Below are 20,222 nucleotides of genomic sequence, written 5' to 3' on the forward strand. Positions count from 1 at the left end.
ATGAACTATGGTATCGTGTTAAAGCTGCATGGTCAGGAGTACCTGTACACGGCATCCAAGCTCTCACTCAATTCACAGGCGTATCAAGGCCGTTATTACGGCTAGAGATGTTTGTTCTGGGTACTGATTTCTCAGGATCTATGCACCCAAATTGCGTGAAAATGTAATTACATGTCAGTTCTAGTATAATATATTTGTGCAATGAATACCCGTTTATCGTTTGCATTTCTTCTTGGTGAAGCAATTTTAATGGCCAGTAGTGTAGATTGCGAGATTTTTTCGCAGATTTTCTGTCCCCAGATTGCGCGGCCAGCATGGCCACTCCCAGGTGCGAACTCAGCACAGTCCATGGAACAGGAAGAGAGTGGGTGCCTTTTCCTGGGGTTTTCCGACAGACGTTCCCCTAGGAGCGCAGGCCGGATATCGGGGCGCTGCCATGCGCTCGGGGTAGGCCTCAATTGTGGCTCCAGATTCCTCTCGCCACCCAACTTCCTCCCTTCATCCCCGCTGTCGTATGATGGTTTCCTGCACGACAACGGTTCAGCATTTTGGGGGACAGGAATGTACAGTCATAAACTATCTACTGCACACCGACCAGCACAACGGCACGAAACTGCATCAAGAAGGCGCCGAGCCACGCGCCATTGGAAATAGCGGGCACGCTACATCTCAGCGCCCCCTGTCAACGTTGATTTAACCAGCCACCCATCGCTGGTCAGCTCCCAGGTTGGTCGCAGACTTCGAGAGCATCGGAACTGGCCAATAAGAAGACGGTATTTAGCCTGCACTCTGCGAGTGGTAATAGAGAGTAAAGTACTTGTATGTAGAAGGCGTAGGCGGCACAGGAAGAAGTTAGGTTTCTTTTCTGTTTAGAAATAAAGCGATCAATTAATCTTTTGTAAATATGATTTAGTGCCTGCCACCAGCCATCACAACATCTCCTTCCTTGTCTGTGTCCATGGTAACTTCCACAGTAGCCGACACAACACTTATTTTAGAGAATTAAGAAACAGCATTGATTAACCTTTGTACAATAGGAGGAGGAATCCTATATTTCTCGAGGGATATCATAATTTTGAGTTCGTGCATAAGTTTGTGCCGATTTCTATTTTATTAGTATAATTGTTGAGTGGTACTTAAGATAGGTAAATAAATTAGTAAATTCAATGTGAAGTGAAGCAGAAATTAGAAAATAAATGAAAAACTTAGTTAGTTTAGAAGAGTTACACACTGGCAAACAGCGGGCAGAGTAGAAGAGGCAATGACCGTGAAGTCAGCACGTTCAGGAGGAGCCATCGCCCTCCCCACATAAGCAGAAACTGTCGATTCAGCTGTCAGGGCATCGCCCGACCAGCTCACGTGTTTCTCAATTGTCACATCTGATCAAAGGCCCTCGCCTACATTCCAAGAGCCAATGACCGACGTTAAGAAGATTCTTCGAGAAGCTTTTCAACGTGACAGAAGAGGCAATGACCGTAAAGTCGTTCACCTCCAGTGAACTGAATAAATAAATACACGAGGCGCAGTGGGCCTGACAGTAGTTTCTCAGTTCAGTTCCAGTACAGTTCAGTCGGTGCTGAAGACTGTCATGCAGGAAGAGACTACATCGTACACAGAAGCACCAAGTCCGCCGCTGTAATGGAATAGCAAGCAGCAGCCTCGCCGCCAGAAGACAGAAGTTAAAAGGGATTTGAAGACTGATTTTTACGTTCCCAGGTGACTCGTGAGGACGGGAAGGAGACGGCCTCACATCAGCAGTCACCTGTGAGCTGGTGATGAAGATCTGACAGCCGAAGACTGGCAAGCTGGAGTTCGTTGTTCGAGTCCAGGACACTGGCCTTCCCCCGCTGCACCGCTCCGCTGGCCGACGCACAACACCGACAGACGCGGCCGCATACAGAAGGCCGGCCGAAGTGGCCGTGCGGTTAAAGGCGCTGCAGTCTGGAACCGCAAGACCGCTAAGGTCGCAGGTTCGAATCCTGCCTCGGGCATGGATGTTTGTGATGTCCTTAGGTTAGTTAGGTTTAACTAGTTCTAAGTTCTAGGGGACTAATGACCTCAGCAGTTGAGTCCCATAGTGCTCAGAGCCATTTGAACCATTTTGCATACAGAAGAGAAACACTGCGACGCCACACCCAAGGTATCACCATCCGATTCACGACTCCGTTCTCAATAATTAAACGGGCCATCTCACGATGCGCGCCTCCACTCAACTGGGCGAAACAGTGACACGAGATATACACCGCCAGGCGTAAGCAGACGCCGCCACTCACGCAGCAGAGGCTTCGCAAACGACACAACTGTCGCTCTCCCAGCCAGAACAATCCAGTAAGGAAACCTTTGTACGAATCTTTCAGTAAAAGTTATCTTATGTAAAATTGCTGTTTCATTCGACCTCATACCCGAGCCAAGGAAGAACCCACCCTGCCCACATGTTGTTAAGAGAGAAAAAGTAATTTATTTAGTGTTTTTCACCCTGACATAATGCTTTAGAATCAAATGCCCTTTGCAGTACTGCTCATCCTGACAATTGGCTAGCCTCAAAAGAGGTTACCCAGTTACATAATATACACTTCATTGCATGGCAGTTACAGTCACAAGACATACACTATCTCTGTCAACGACCATCTGCTACCATTCAGACAGGAGTTCAGTGCCTCTCTTGTGTATCTGTCTAGCTGATGAAATCTGTTAGCCAGTTTCTATGAGAAGCTTCATCATGATACATTTGTCCCTGAATAATGTCAGAGAGAGAGAGAGAGAGAGAGAGAGAGAGAGAGAGAGAGAGAGACTGGAGAAGTAGATTCTGGAAGGATCGAAGTCTGGTGAATCAGAAGCGTGAGCACGTGTTTCCCTACCCATTTCAGCAATCGAATGTATAGTGATTCAGGTCGTATGCAGGTGTGCATTATCGTGGAGTAACAAGACAGATTTACAAAGTATTTTGTTTTCAGTAACAACAGAACTCGTCTTAGATATTCAGTATATGGCTCTGAGCACTATGCGACTCAACTTCTGAGGTCATCAGTCGCCTAGAACTTAGAACTAATTAAACCTAACTAACCTAAGGACATCACACACATCCATGCCCGAGGCAGGATTCGAACCTGCGACCGTACCGGTCGCTCGGTTCCAGACTGCAGCGCCTAGAACCGCACGGCCACTCCGACCGGCTGTTCAGTATATGAGGCAGCTGTTATCGTCTTATTTTTTGGTTAAAGTTCGTGATGAAGAACGCCACTTTGGTTCCACAATAAGTACAAGACAATATTTTTTGTAGTGTGCACCATCCTTTACATGGTGTTTTGCTTTTATCAGTTGCCTGAGAAATCCTTTCCCCTTCTTTAACCACAGACATAGATTTTACTTCGGAGTGGAGCCACAATCATCAAAAATTTTTTGAGAGATATACACGCCATTTCACTGTGCAACAGGTTTTATTCCACAATCTAGATTTCGGCCTTAGGTCATTTTCAACTGTTCCAAGTATCAAAAATCATCAGACTTGAGTCGTCGTAGAGACACCATTTCTAGTCACCTGTAACAATGTTCTTGTCCCTGTGCTGAGCGAAATGGTAACGGGTTGCCAAAAAACCAAAATATTCTCTCATTTTTGTTTGTGTCACTTAACACAAGTGATGCCTAAGTACTGTAGGCGCCCCGGTGGTCCCGGTCGCCTGCGGTGGACTGGATGGCCGAGCGGTGACCTCTCCAGTTGTCAGGATGCTAGGAAATGGCTGTAGAAGCGTCAGAAACGCCAAAGAAACATTATTAATTCATAACACCTTTATTCCTGCCGAGTACATTGTGGCTTGGTGATATCAACGACCTTCCCCGAGTCCTCGCTGACTCCTAGCGATGACACCAGATCTGGGCCGCACCAGTCTTGCCAACGCAGCGCCGCGTGCTGTGACGTAGCGAAGGAAAGCCCTTACTTCGGCCGCGCTTGGCTGGCCGGTTCGGCTGCGGACAGCAAGCTGCTGCGCGTGGAGGATGTGGGTTCGAGTCCCGACGCTGTCGGCACGAGAGACGTTCTCGTAGTGCGGGGTGTACTCTATCCCACCCCATCTTCTTCCCTGCTCCTCCTGGTGGCTCGTCCACGGTGGACGGGTGGAACGGGCTGCAGTCCCCCAGCGTCGTCGGCTCACCCGGTTGTGACGGCGGATGCATAGGACCTAGGCCCCGCACGATCTCGACGACGGCTCACTGATGTGGTCGGCATTGGCAGCGAGCGAGTCTGCCGCGATGTCTGCTAAACCTGGGTTGATGATTGACAGCGGCAGCAGAGAGGATCAGAGCTGGTACTGTCCCCTGACGTCTGCTGCTGGATGGGCCGTCCTTACTGCAACATCTCCTTAATAAATATTAACATGTCGATCACCGAGCTGAGCGCTACACAGCGACCCAGTACACATCTGACCACAAGCCTAACTGCGAGTGCGAGTGCTTTGTTGCTATCAAAGCTGGCGTATTTAAAGGAAGCATGAGCGACGTCCTGACGTCATGCTCGTTTGTAATGACCTCATTCGTTTCACTTATACTGCTGATTCATCTGTCGTACTCGCCCCTTAGGTGTTCTTGCGACAGAGTTACGTGTTGTTGCGGCAGACTTACTCGAAGTTGTGAAATGCAGTACAGCTGACGCTATACCTCTGTCTTGCACTCTACGAAAGTCTCCGTCTAACACAAACCCACGTGCTAAGCAAATCCCTCTCGCCTGTTGTGTGTAACCAGGCCATTGCCCCTGCGTGACAACACATTCCGATATATGTGCAATTCTCTTAGCTCTTGGCTAATGTACTGCCTCTGGCTCTCGGCATAGGCAACGAAACTTTGACAATATTCCGCGTTTCCAACTCTTTACTATTCCGCGACACTACAGTACTAGAGCCCTGCACGTGCATGCAGTGTGCGAGAGGGAGAGAGCGAAAACCCTTCTCAAAAGCTGACGGAATTTGCCGAAGATGACCGATGCCATCTCGCCTGATAACAAAGGCGCGTGAGCGCTTCTTAATAGACAGGCATAAGTCATGTGCTTGCAGATGCCACGCGCTTGCACTCGCTCGCATGTCGTCTGCGAATGTGTAGTGTTCACATGCGCAGTGTGCTGAGCTTTATCACTTTGAGTACGTGTATGCTGGGATATCGCATCTTGCTGCTCGCCGGGTGTTTTGTTTCATTTACGCTCCACACTCGTTGCACGCCGGGCATTTATTTATTTATTTATTTATTTCAACTCTTCCAAACATAACAACATTGAGCAAGGATCTGATAGGCATACAATGAGATCTGCAGTTTCATTGATAGTTAAAGTTGCTTCATTGACACCCTTAAATTAAACTGCCAAAACGTGTCATTAGAGGGCAGTTTTGAGCCCGTTATTTGATGCTTGTCTTTGTGAGTGGAATCATACACGCACATTAACCCGGCCCAGGGTGCTTAGAGCCCGCTTCTCTAAGCGCAATTGAGTAATTCTCAGCAGGAGCGTCCATGTCGCGGGGGTGGGTGCAGCTTTCGAGCTGGTGTCAAAGTTCTGAAGGGGACCCAGTATCGCGGGGTATAACGCGTTACCCATGCCCAGGGTTACGGGTGAAGACCACATCGGCAAGGAAGGCGAAGAAGATGGACTTCGGTACGGCGGACTTGGCGAAAGTGGCACCTCATTCCCAGAGGAACCCGAGGGAGGGATAAACAGAGTCCCTGAGCCCAGAAAGGCAGTCGTCCAGTGGAAGAAAACCGTGAATAAAAATCACCTGGTCCTCCAAGTTGGGGGCTTAGGCGATGAACCCGCACTCCACCCTAACAAAAGAAATCAAATGCAAACCTCCCAATTTAGCCTCGGAACGGAATGGATCAAAACGAAGACGACAACAGGCACGAAAAAGGACAATGAGAATTGCAACATGGACTATACAGGGAATTTCTACAAAGAAACGTGAAGTCTTTAAAGAAATAAAGCGCCTTGATGTCGAGATAGTGGGCCTAACAGAAAACAAAGTGAAAGGGCATGGTACAGAAGAGACAAATGATTACGTATACATTTATAGTGGCATACCAAAGGAACAACGAGCCCAAAGTGGAGTTGCCATTGCCATAAAGAAACAACTCAAGAAAAACTAACCACCTGGGAATATGTCAGTGATAGAATTCCGCAAGTACAGATGAAAAGCAGGCCGAGGTGACCAAGCGGTTCTAGGCGCTACAGTCTGGAACCGCGAGACCGCTACAGTCGCAGGTTCGAATCCTGCCTCGGGCATGGATGTGTGTGATGTCCTTAGGTTAGTTAGATTTAAGTAGTTCTAAGTTCTAGGGGACTGATGACCTCAGAAGTAAAGTTCCATAGTGCTCAGAGCCATTTGAACCATTTTTTTACAGATGAAAATAAAGGGCCATCCTGTGGCGATTATTGTGGTCTATTCACCAAACAACGACGCTGATGTAGCGAAGAAAGACTTATTCTACACTCAACTGACGAAATCTCTTGAAAATATAGTGAATCGCAAAGAAGTCATTTTACTAGGAGACCTAAACGCCAGAACAGGATGGAAAGCTAATGACAACATAGTGGGACAATATGGTGAGGAAGCCATAAATGATAATGGTGAAAGATTGATAGAATTCTGCATGCAAAATGACTTAAGAATTACGAATGGATGGTTCAAGCATAAGGACATCCACAAATACACATGGACGAAACCAAGCGTTAACCTCAAATCCATTGTAAACTATGTCATAATAAAGCAAACAACAAAGCTAGTAGTACAAGACGTGAGGGCTATGAGAGGTGCAGAGTGCTAATGTCTAAGATATTATTCAAGTTTATCAAAGACACAGAAATTCAAGTGGAAGCTGAACCAGAGAAAGCCAGTAATATTCAATATAATTTACAAAGCCTTGACCATAGTTCTACCCGTTTCTTGTACCAGCAAAGGCTAGCAGAAAAACTTGCTGCCATTGAAGAAACCTCTGCAGGTAAGATGTATGAGATGGTTAAAGAAGCCATCCACAACGCAGCTTATGAAGCACTGGGAAAAAAAGAAATCCAAAAGAGAAATAGAATATGTGACGAGTGGTGGAACCACTCGTTACAAGAGAAGGTAGAAATTAAGAAGAAAGCTTATAATAAATAATTTAACTCAAGATCAGACAATGATTGGCTGGAATACAGAGAGCGGAGAAAAGATGCACAGAAAACAATAATTAAGGAAAAAACCAAATCCTGGCAGAAAACCTTTGAAGAGATAGAAAAAAGCATGGGGAATACACGAGCAAATAAAGCCTGGAAGGTATTAAAAACAATGAGAACACAGAATAAAGATAAAGCAAATATAAACCTCATTAGAATGCAGGAACGGGTACAACAGTACCAAGGACAACTAACTGAGAACTGAGCTGCATTCACTGAGAACCCACCAGGCATTGAAATCAGTAATGATAATATACCACCGATAACTCCAAAGGAAGTCCAAAATGCAATTAATGCCATGAAAAACATAAAGTCGCCAGGTCCAGGATTAATTTATATAGAACTGGTTAATGCAGCACCGTCAAAACTCTTTGAGATATTGGCAGTGATTTTTGACAAATGCCTTAGAGGTGACGAAGCCCCAAAGGAGTGGAAAAAGGCAGCAATTACATCAATATTTAAGAAGGGCAACAGAATGAATTGTGCAAACTATCGTGGTATTAGTGTGATGCCATCCATGGCGAGAGTCTGTGGCCGTATCCTAAAAAAAGAGGATGGAAGAAGAAATAACTGAATCTGAAGAACAAAATGGATTCAGATCTGGTCGCTCCTGTATCGATGGAGTATTTACCCTCAAAAACCTAGTGGAGAAATGGACAACAAGGGGCCTTACAGCCCACCTTGTCTTTGTAAACCTCCAGAAAGCTTATGACACAATTCCACAGAACAAGCTATGGACAAGTCTAATTGATAAGGATGTGTCACCGAGCTACGTGAAAGCTGTCAGACTAGCAATGTTGTACAGCAATGGTTAAAGTGAGAAATCAACTATCTCAAGAGTTTGAGGTGACAAAGGGACTACGCCAGGGATGCACACTTGCCCCTACACTCTTTAAGATCTACCTAAAGGAGGCACTAAAATCATGGAAAAGGAAATGCGGAGGAATGGGTGTCCCTATAGACGACGAGATCTTGTTCACTCTATTTTTTGCTGACGACCAAGTATTAGTAGCTGAATATGAGGAAGATGCAAATTACATTTTCCGCAAATTAAAAGAAGAATATGAAAAATGGGGTCTTGTCATAAACGTATCTAAAACAGAATAGCTGAAAGTGGGAGAAAATAGTGTTAACGACTTACAGCTCGGTTCTGCTACTGTTAAAGGGTGTCATAATTTTAAGTACGTGGGAGTGACACTGTCATCCAATGGTAGAAGTATGGATGATGTAAACAATAAAATAGGCCAGGAAAAGCGAGCCATAAAACAACTACATGGTATTCTCTGAAACAAAAACATACCGTCTATCACAAAATTATTGAAAGTATCACAACATATGGTGCAGAGTTGTGGGAACTAACTCAGACGCAGAAAGATCGCCTGCTGGCTGTCGAGATGGGTTTCTGGAGACGGAGTTGTGGATACTCCAGACTTGACCATATTACAAATGACAGGATCAGAGAGGTTATGGATGTCAAAAGCACAATCCTAAACTACATAGAAAGGAAGTGCCTACTCTGGTATGGTCACTTACAGCGTATGCCAGACACAAGATGGTAAAAACAGGTATGGCAATGGACTCCAGATCAAAGAAGAAAGCGCGGTAGACCTGCGAGACGACGTCAACGAAGCAATGGCGGCGAGAGGCCTTAATGAAGGAGACTGGAATGACCGTGAACGATGGAGATTGGGATGCGAGAGGCGGCGGCAGCCGTAGAAACCTCGCTCATATATATATATATATATATATATATATATATATATATATATATATTTGATGCTTTAGCCGCCTACTTAAAACACACACTTTTTGGAACTGCTCCATACAGCGTGTGTTAGCTTTCAGATGGCGGACCACTCCCTGGTCCTGAATCGGCAGAAGTCAGCAAAAGTCGGACGGCTTTGGCGGCTTACCATTCGGTTTTGGCTACAGATAACATTAGCTATACGATAGTACCGTGCGAGGTAGCCATTGTCGTCTGCTGTGTCACTGTGTTGCCGTTCAATGTATTTAGTATTGTTTCGTTTCCTTGCAATAAGTGTACATAATTGCTGCGGCCAGACTCGGTATTAAACATGCCAAACGTACAACGATTTCAGTTCCATTTACGAACAGCATTTCAGCGATTTTTTTCCTTCCGTGCGTGACTTCTGTTCCGTGGAAGCATGTAACGTAGTTAATGGTGCCAACGCTGCAGGGTAGCTTACGCTTAAGACATGTTCACTGACTGACAACAATCTGTTCACTGACAGTGTTAAAAATGTTTACAATCATGTCAATGCAATACTGCGTGGTCGCCTTACTTAGCAAGTAGTCACATGTTTCAGTACAAGTTGGCACAGGTTACCAAGATCCTACGTTACGAAGTTTTATTTACGTTTGATTTTCACACTATATAAATAAATTAAGAGGGTATGCGTTCAACAAAAAAGACTTCGATTTCTCTAGGACGCTGTAGTGGCTATTAAATAAAAATTGTCCGTTTCTGGGTAATTATTTTAACGCCAGTTTCGATATTTGTTTCAGCGTGGCTCGCACGTTCAAAGGGTGACTGAACCAAAGCGTTTTGCAAATAGTGCAAATGTACACTACAAGCACATAAAAAAGTTTTGTCTAACCATAAAAATTGTAACAAGCATTTACAGGCCCTCAGAATTCTCACAAGTCGGTTTCAGCACTTCAAAATTAACATTTCATGGTGAAATATAGAGACAGAGAAATTGTAGAGCTGAAAGTGGCGGGATTCATTGCGGAGCATTGTTCCGTATCAGCAGTAGACCCACCAAGACTTCTGTTGCCAGCTTTGGACAAGTCGTCTACTGTTCTCAGTGAAATGAAGTTGCATCACACGTGGGTGCAGGGCTAATTACTAATGTGTTTCACCATATTTGTTTGAGGATCTCCTTAAAGACATTGGCAATAGTCCTTATTCGATGATAATAGATGAGAGCACGTCCACTGACGCCAAGAAAATTTTGTGCATTATTGTCCGTTATTTTAGTCAAAACACGAAAAAGAAAATAACAACGTTTTATAGTCTGTTCGAAACAGAAGGTGGTAACTCTGACTCTTTTTCTGACGCGTTTAAAAAACAACTAGCTGCACATGACCTTGATTTAAAAAAGTTAATAGGTATAGGTGTGACGGAGCTAACGTAATGGCAGGAGAGCACCGTTCATTCTCTTCTGTTCCAAAAGAGTCTCTGTCCCATTTTACTACCGTCAAATATGTGTCACACACATTGCATCCTGCCGCAGAAAACGCTCGCAAAACATTACGTTTGCATTTAGAATGCATCGTTAGAGAAGGATTCACAACTCGTTTTCGTACAGTACCAAGCGGCAAATTGAACTGTCTTTTCTGCATGAAACCCTGGCCGGAAAGAAACCGATGAAAATAGACAAGTTATAGGGGCGCGCTTGATGACTCGCGTAGGAGCCATTAACAAAATCTTCACTTTAAATTGGCCAAAGATACAGAAAGACGGTATACTGCAGGTCAATAACGTCTTATGATATTATCAAAACCCAATAAATTGAATCCTATATTTTTGAAACACTCAAAGCAATCATCGATTGCAACCAGATGTTTCAGGCTGATAATGTTGAACCTCTTAAGCTGTTATCAGAACATCATACTTTACTGCTGAACTATCTGTCAATTTTAGTTGCCCCAGAACGATTAACTAATATCAAGAGACAAGATTTGACAGGCTTCAATAAAAAGAATTATGTGATGAATATTGAATGCATCAGTTTAGGATTTAGTTGCAATGAAGCGACAGTTGGTATTGACCAAAAAACTTACTTAAGAGCTACGAACGAGCAGTGCGTATTATTTCTTTGTCAATTATGCCAAGAAATTCAGATGAAAATTCCAAAAAATCTACAGCTTGTAAAAAATTGCCTGTTTCACACCTAACTCGGCTACTAGCCAAGTCCGGCCTCATGCGGGGGATATAATGACCCAACTTTGAAGAATTTATATTTTGTATCGGTAGATGCTTAAGAGATCTAAAAAAATTTAATTACGCCCCTGTAACTGCACTTTCGTCACGCACTAAGCACCACACAATATTTCTTTTATCTATTTTTAATGTTTCTGTGATTTCTAATGGCAAACCAGTAGGACAATGAAAAAAGAAACATGAAGAAAGCAAATTTGGCGCCCATAGACCATGCTTTACATTTTTGGTCAGGCTATCTGTTTTTATTTACAAATGAAAAATTTTAGTTTGTGTAGTATATTTTTTTGACATTATCTTCTGGTGATAAACCTATCCATTCCTTTTAGCTATTATTTAACATATCTGGGGAAATTTGCCAAAATTGTATTATTTTGGGTACTTTTTGTCTGCTATGGCGAAATTTAGAAAATTTAACCCGGAAACACATGAAGCCACATCGCTGAGAGATGACTGTGGGGCGCTGCCCTTTGGCATGCTGCACGTCTGTGCTACAAAATAACAATTTACAAGAGTTTTCCCTTTTGCGATAGTCTCTGCAACCGGGACAGTAAAAAATAATTCTGAGTTCGATATTCATTCTGTTGGTCTTGTGGAGTAGGTATTTACAACCAAGGCCGTTTCTACCATTTGGCAAGACTAGGCTGTCGCGTAGGATGGCAAAATTTTAGGTGCGGAAAAAGGCGGGAAAAATTAATTTCAATAAAACAACGAATAAACTGAGCAAATTAAGAGAAAAAATGAAAAAGAGGAAAAATTAAAACACTAAACTGTTTTCAAAAGTACAGAGTTACTTAAGACGTTTTTAATTACTTTGATGAAAGAATACACGTTGCCTCTACGTACCTCAAAACTTAAGCAACAGCTACTGAATACGAAACTGAAATAATGACCTTGATGCATCCGTGTTGAACGCTGGAGCAGGACACGTGCGCTGGCTTACTATCGTGTTGCGACTTGATACCATACCTCCCTCAGTCCCTCTTTTTGTTTTTGTCTCTTCAAATCATTTGTCAAGCGCCAGTTGCGTTGAATGGTTCTATTGATGTTTTTAGTTCTACTGTTGTTTCCTGAATTTCACGTATACACAAGCTGGGTTTTGTAATGCTCTGTGAACATATCTAAAAAGATAGAAGCAGTTCATCATACCAGTACATTTTTATGAGTTGGTCTCTCTCTCTCGGAGTGCCTGAGACTAGCAGCGCGAGCAAAGAACTACGTTACCTTTTCTCAAACAAATTAGCTGTGGTTTTCTTAAAATTAGACATACACTCAAATAATAACCAGGAAGGAGAATATACTTGTAGAAATTGTGCACCTTATGCTTGCAATCAGTTGTCTTCTAAGTAGGCTGTTTAGGTTTTTGTATTGGTAACGCCACGTAGCGCTCTGTGGCTGGTTGGCATTGTTGGAATATTCACTATTGTAGTGTTGGGCGACTTTTGAACACTATTAAGGTAAATGTTTGTTCTCTACGAAAATCTTTCATTTGCTAACTATGCCTATCAGTAGTTAGTGCCTTCAGTAGTTAGAATCTTTTATTAAGCTAGCAGTACTGGCGCTCGCTGTATTGCAGTAGTTCGAGTAACGAAGATTTTTATAAGGTACGTGATTCATGAAAGGTATAGGTTATGGTTAGTCAGGGCCATTCTTTTGTAGGGATTATTGAAAGTCAGATTGCGTTGCGCTAAAAATATTGTGTGTCAGTTTAGTGATCATCAGAATAAGTAAAGAGAAAACTGTCTGAGTACGTTTGAAAATCAAATAACGTAAGAGGTTTACCAGCACAGTCATTCATAAATTTTTCTATGGGGATGTTTCAGTCTCAGTATAACATACACATTAGCGCATACTATAATCTCTGTTATTGCACTTGTCACACAGTTGCATTTACACAAAAAGATAATTTTCCGATTTAAAGTATATTAGGACTAGGCTTCGTGCACTGTTAGGACAAGAGCTCTTAGAAGCATTCACAATCTTAAACACTGGAGCAGTATTACTAACGACATTGATTTTTAAGAAATTTGTAAAATAGAAAGAACGTAGAGAACTAAATAGAAATACACGACATGGTTTCCTACGAACCAATATCCAGAACTTCAGCACTAACGTATCGAAAGAACATTCTGTGTACCTCCTTCCCACAGCTGACCTACAATTAAATAAGCACATTTCATCAGTAAATTGTCTATGAGGCTCTGGCGTCATTGAGTTTGTGAGAGCAGACGTTTTTACGTAAGAAAATGGCAAGGAAATTTGCAGTGTCCCTGCGACAAAGGCGTAGAATGCGCTTATGACGCCATTTGCGTTAGCCACGTGGCAGGGCCACGGTGAATGAACGCCGCGTGCTTCCTCATGCGCTTGCGTAGCGAGTGAGGGTGCCGTGTGCGGCTCGGGCGGTTTCGCTATGTGGATACAGGGCTCTACGCATGTACCCAATTTTTACACCTTACCCGATGAATTTAAATGGCGTGCAGTGGGTGTGTGTTCACATCTAATAATTTGTATCAACTCCCATGTTGTCTGACGAAGATTATTGTGAACAAACTGATTCCGGTAGTTTTCATCAAAAAGAGGTTCGGTTCATGTGGTTCATTACATAAGCGGAATTTTCCTTGTCAGAGACGAGAAATTCATCTCTGTGCGCTCTTCTCAGCAAATACTTCCCTCCCGTACATACCACGAGCTTGTCAAATTCTTATCATGGGTTCTACCGTGCAGGAGTCTCAATTAAACTCAAAAGTAAAATGTGTCGGAAGTGTTCATTTTCCTTTACCTGACAATTCATACTGATCAGTCTTTGAAAATAGTCAAAACGAGGTGCTAGCAATTTGCGAGGTTCTGTTCTCAGCGACCAAACTCCAAAAAATTCAGTAACGAAATACGAATGCAGCGGTGCCAACCAAATGAAGAACAGCGCGTACTTACACCTATAAATTGGACTTCGCACTGCAACTGTGTGATCCTCACACACGGCTTCTGCAATGTGAAGGTAACATACCTACTATACAGCAAAGAAAATAGATCACACCACAGATGATCCTAACAACACAGCAACAGAGAAAGCAGTCGGGCGTGGTGGTCTAAAAGCAATCCGACAGGTCGCGGGATTGAATCATAGTCGGACCACGGAGTTTTCACTCTGCGTTTTAACCTAGCCTTTACCTCTCTATAGTGTGAGCCGTCGCCAGAAAAGAAACGTGGTTCGGATTCCACGTTCAACTGGAGGTCACATTTCCCAGGTTGGGTAAGTGGAATAGGTCAGAGACACATAACATGCCGAAATGGCGTCAGCTTGAAAGACATGTACCATGACATTGAACCATATGAAATTATGAGGAAGTAACTGCTATATTTCCTGTTATTCGACCAAACTTTAGCATTATTTTACTGCAGTAGAATTACTGGGGTTGTGTTGCAACTAATTTCCTTTTGGTAACATGGATACATGGTGAACTAGAGGTAATATACATTTTTTTTAGTTGCGGCACTCAGAAAGGACAGAGGAAATAGAGCCTTAAAGTATGGATACAACTTTGTACCAGTAGTAACTGATTAACACTTTAGTGAGACGGCGTATACGTAGCCCCAGCCTAACCTTAAAGTTTAATGCAATGCCAAGCTCATTCTACATCTGCATCTACATCTACATCCATACTCTGCAAGCCACCTGATTCCAGCCTCATATGGTTCGTGGAAAGAAAGATTGTCGGTATGCCTCTGTGTGGGCTTTAAATCTCTCTGATTTTATCCTCATGGTCTCTTCGCGAGATACACGTAGGAGGGAGCAATATACTGCTTGACTCCTCGGTGAAGGTACGAGGGTGAGTCAAATGAAAACCTTAAATTTGTAATAACTAATCGAGATTTCGCTCCGTTATCCTGTAAGTTGGTAAGCGTGCTACAAGCAGCGTGCACAATGGCCTGTAGGTGGCAGCATAGTGCAGATGCACACATACCGTCGCAGTATTAGTATCAAGATGGCCGCCCCACTTGCGACTTGCACCAGGGAAGAACAGCGTTCTGTTATTCGGTTTTTGCGTAGTGAAGGTGTGAAACCTATTGAAATTCGTCGACGAATGAAGGTTCAGTACGGTGATGCATGTTTGTCACAGCAGCAAGTCTACTAACGGAGAAGGAAGTGCGCAAATCGTATGACTTCAATGGAAGATGCTCCTCGCCCAGGTCAGGCACAACGAGTTGTGACTCCACAGAACGTTGCAGCAGTTGAAGCCATAGTGAAGAAAAACAGTCGAGTGACACTGAATGACATTGCAATATGTGGGTCAGCACACCACATTGTGCATGATGTGCTCCAGTTTCACAAAGAGTCTGCAAGATGGGTGCCACGGTAGCTGACTCCTGAAATGAGAGAATGACGTGCTGATGCCTGTGAAGAACTTCTTCGGCGCTTTGAACGAGAAGGTGATGGGTTCACTTCCACCAACCGAAAACGAAGAGAGCAACCAAGGAATGGTGTCATTCCTCATCACCAAAACCAAAGAAGTTTCGAACAGAACCATCAGCAGGGAAGATTATGCTGACTGTCCTTTGGGACGAAAAAGGCGTCATTTTGGATCATTGCCTAGAGGGACCACTGTCACCAATGCATCATACACTGATCTGCTAAAAAATCATCTGCAGCCTGTAATCAAATGAAAGCGACGTGGATTGCTGTCAGCAGGTGTCCTTTTCCAACATGACAATGCAAGGCCCCACAATGCCCGTACAACAGTTGCAACCATCACAGACCTGCATTTTGAGTGTCTTCCTCATCCACCATATTCACCAGACCTTGCCCCAAGTGATTTTCATTTGTTTGGACCACTCAAAGACGCAGTAGGAGGAAAGAAGTTCCGGTCTGATGAAGAAGTAAGCCACGCGGTGCATGAATGGTTGTGTGGATTACCAAAAGAATTTTTTTCTAAAGGAATTTATGCACTTTGTAAGCACTGGAGGACTTGCATTGAGCGTGGGGAGATTATGTTGAAAAGTGATGACAGCTCTGTGCCACTTCTGCACAATAAATAATATTTAAATTAAATATTTAAGGTTTTCATTTGACTCACCCTCGTATGTTCTCGAAACTTCAACAAAAGCCCATACCGAGCTACTGAGCGTCTCTCTTGCAGAGTCTTCCACTGGAGTTTATCTATCATCTCCATAGCGCTTGCGCGATTACTAAATGATCCTGTAACGAAGCGCGCTGCTCTCCATTGGACCTTCTCTACCAACCCTATATGGTACAGATCCCACACTGGTGAGCAGTATTGAAGCAGTGGGCGAACAAGTATACTGTAACCTACTTCCTTTGTTTTCGGACTGCATTTCCTTAGGATTCTTCCAATGAATCTCAGTCTAGCATCTGCTTTACCGACGATTAAAATTATATGGTCATTCCATTTTAAATCACTCCTAATGCCTACTTCCAGATAATTTATGGAATTAACTGGTTCCAGTTGCTGACCTACCATATTGCAGCTAAATGATAAAGGATCTTTCTTTCTAAGTATTTGCAACACATTACACTTGTCTACATTGAGATTCGATTGCCATTCCCTGCACCATGCGTCAATTCATTGCAGATCCTCCTGCATTTCAGTACAATTTTCCATTGTTACAACTTCTCGATATACTACAGCATCATCCGCAAAAAGCCTCAGTGGACTTCCGATGTTATCCATAAGGTCATTTATATATATTGTGAATATCAACGGTCCTACGACACTCCCCTGCGGCACACCTGAAATCACGCTTACTTCAGAAGACTTATCTCCATTGACAATAACATACTGCGTTCTGTTATCTAGAAACCCTTGAATCCAATCACACAATTGGTCCACATGCTCTTACTTTGCTCATTAAACGACAGTGGGGAACTATCAAACGCCTTGCAGAAGTCAAGAAACACGGCATTTACCTGGGAACCCGTGTCTATGGCCCTCTGAGTCTCGTGGACGAATAGCGCGAGCTGGGTTTTACACGATAGTCTTTTTCGAAACCCCTGCTGATTCCTACAGAGTAGATTTATAGTCTCCAGAAAAGACATTATACTCGAACATAATACGTGTTCCAAAAGTCTACAACTGATCGACGTTAGAGATATAGGGCTATAGTTCTGCACATCTGTTCCACGTCCCTTCTTGAAAACGGGGATGACCTGTGCCCTTTTCCAATCTATTGGAACGCTACGCTCTTCTAGAGACCTACGGTACACCACTGCAGGAAAGGAGGGGGGGGGGGGGGAGGGGAAGTTCCTTCGCGTACTCTGTGTAAAGTCGAACAGGTATCCCATCAGATCCGGCGGTCGACAGACGTGAATAGGTGAAAACGGAATGCCCCCTTAGCATAAAAAAAACATCTAGTGAGTTGGAACAGTGTAGAATGATTGGTTTTTGGATAGTGAATCTGTCGTACAGTGTGTAATATTATTGGGATTTCCGCAGTATGAAAGCTGTGAGTACCGTTGGAAAGGCATTCACCTATCTGTATATTAAATGATCAACCTATGAGATGAGACCTATTCTTTGAAAGACATTCGTTCATCGAACCGCCTTCAAGCTATTTCTCCGCCGTTCCAATCGTGAACAATGCGCGGGTTACACGAACACTTAAATCTTGTCGTGCAAGCTCTTATTCCTCTTATTTTGTTACGATGGTCATTTCTGTCTTTGTAAGTGAGCGCCAACAAAATATTTTCAATATCTGAGGCGGAAGTAACGGAAATTTCATGAAAAGATTCTGTCGCAATGAGCCGGCCGGAGTGGCCAAGCGGTTCTAGGCGCTGCAGTCTGGAATGGCGCGACCGTTACGGTCGCAGGTTCGAATCCTGCCTCGGGCATGGATGTGTGTGATGTCCTTAGGTTAGTTAGGTTTAAGTAGTTCTAAGTTCTAGGAGACTGATGACCACAGAAGTTGAGTCCCATAATGCTCAGAGCCATTTGAACCATTTTTTTGTCGCAATGAAAAACGCTTTTTTTTTAAATTATTGCCACTTCAATTCGTGTATCAAATCCTTAAACCTCTCTCCCACATCTCGCGATAACACTAAACGAGCTGCCCATCTTTGAACTTTTCGATGTTGTCCTTCAGTCCTATCTGATGTGGTTCCTACACCACACAGATATACTGAAGAAGAGAGCGGACAAACAGAATCTTTGCTCCTACCGAGTATAGACTGGGATATCTGTGGATTCATTGCAGGCACTACAGACAGACAGTCGTGCGAAGTACTTGTGAACACGTTTTCTGAAAACTTTCTTGAGCAGCCATTACGGCAGCCCACATGCAATGGAAATATCTTAGACCTTCTAGCTAAAAAAATACTCCGGACTTTATCGACAACGCCAGTACAGAAATGGGGACCAGTGATCATGTTATTACAGCAAATGTAGGTACAAAAGTTAATAAATCAGTGAAAAAGTCTAGGAGAGTGATTCTCCTAGACAGAGCAGATAAGCACTTGTTAGCATCTCACTTAGTGAATTGACATCGCTTATCTGCAGTAAGATGGGCGTAGAGGAATTATGGGCAAAGTTTAAGAGGATTGTAAATCGTGGTATGGAGAATTATGTGCCCACTTAGTGGATGAAGGACGCCATGGTTTAATAACGACATTCGGAAAATGCTGAGTCAGCAGAGGCTGTTGCACTCACGGTACAAAGGAAGATGCTCAAATGACGACGAGCAAAGGTTATTAGAGATTCATGCGTCTGTGAAAAGATATATGTCCGATGCGTACAATTTTTACCACTGGCATACCTTCGCGAAAGAACTGGCAGAGAAGCTATGAAAAGAAATTGCACCCCAGACCATCACTCCTGGTTGGTGGCAGACAGCCATGTTGGTATCCCACAGATGTCCAGGGAGTCTCCAGACACGTCTTAGCTAGTCATCAGGGCTCAGCTTGAAGCAGAACTCATCTCTGAAGACAACTCTACTAGAGTGAACGAGATTCCAGGTCAGAGACGTGTCTGGAGACGCTTCAGACAGCGATGTGGCCCGCCGAACTTCCCACCAACAGGAGTGATGGTATGTGGTGCTATTACTTTTCGCGGAAGGACCCCTTTGGTTGTCATCGACGGCACCCATACAGCATAGCAGAACGTCGACGATATTCTCTGCCCCAGTGTGTTGCCCTTCATGGTAACCCATACTGGCCTTACATTTCAGCAAGATAATGCCCGTCCGCAGTCGGCAAGATCTTCTGTTGCTTGTCTTCCTGCATACCAAACCCTGCCTTGGCCAACAAAGTCGCCAGATCTCTCTCCAGTTGTGAACGTTCGGAGGGTTATGGACAGGACCCTCAATCAGTCTACAGATTTTGACGGTCTAAACCGCCAATTGGACAGAATTTGGCACAGTACCCCTCAGCAGGAAATCCAGCAATGTTATCAATCAGTGCTAAGCTGAATAACTGCGCAGAAGTGGACCAACGCGTTACTGAATTGCTCATTTTATGAAGCTTTTTCTTTTGAATGAATCATCCACTTTCTCTGAAACCATAGTCATTTAGTTGCTTCTGCATTTGGCTGACCTTCATGGAGTGTGTCATCAGGATGGTGACTCGGTACCCCCTCCACAGCAGAGCCTTGGACAAGATGTGGAACGGCAGCTGGTGGCTGATGGTCGGGGTTGGTGCGATCACCAAGATCTTCGCTGCTGAGGATGCGCGCACCACCGCCAGCAGCGAAAATGCAAACGCTCGCAGCATGGTTCCTCCTGCAATGAACACTGTCGTCTGGTAACGGCAAGTGAATTACACATTTCAACATGAGCATCATGCTTGGAACACGCTGCATGTTACAATCAACAGACCAGGCAAAAGCGAGGACCTTCTGAATTTGAACAAACCCCACCCAACTGCAAAGACGGGTTCAAAGAAAAGTTAGGCTGAAACAGGTGGCACATGGCCTTAAAAGCACCCTACCTACGCTCCATCTGTGAATGGAATGGAGAGCAACTAAACTGCTTGGTACCATAGAACAAACTTCATAGCGTTACTGAACATAGATGTCGATGTACACAATTACTGAGGTCTTACAGTCCAGGAGTGAAAGCATAGTATGA

General features: G+C 43.9%; 1 protein-coding gene across 1 annotated transcript in view; it reads right to left on the reverse strand.

Annotated features, from left to right (window-relative positions):
• LOC124776006 (UDP-glucosyltransferase 2-like) overlaps positions 1 to 19,866 on the reverse strand; it is a 66,280-nt gene extending 46,414 nt beyond the window's left edge. The window contains exon 1 of the mRNA XM_047250848.1: positions 19,690 to 19,866. Within this exon, the coding sequence (XP_047106804.1) occupies positions 19,690 to 19,866 (177 nt within the window). The remainder of the gene's footprint in view (positions 1 to 19,689) is intronic.
• Positions 19,867 to 20,222: the final 356 nt, after the last annotated feature.

The sequence above is a fragment of the Schistocerca piceifrons genome, chromosome 2, assembly GCF_021461385.2.
Source record: "Schistocerca piceifrons isolate TAMUIC-IGC-003096 chromosome 2, iqSchPice1.1, whole genome shotgun sequence".
Classification (NCBI taxonomy): Eukaryota; Metazoa; Arthropoda; class Insecta; order Orthoptera; family Acrididae; genus Schistocerca; species Schistocerca piceifrons.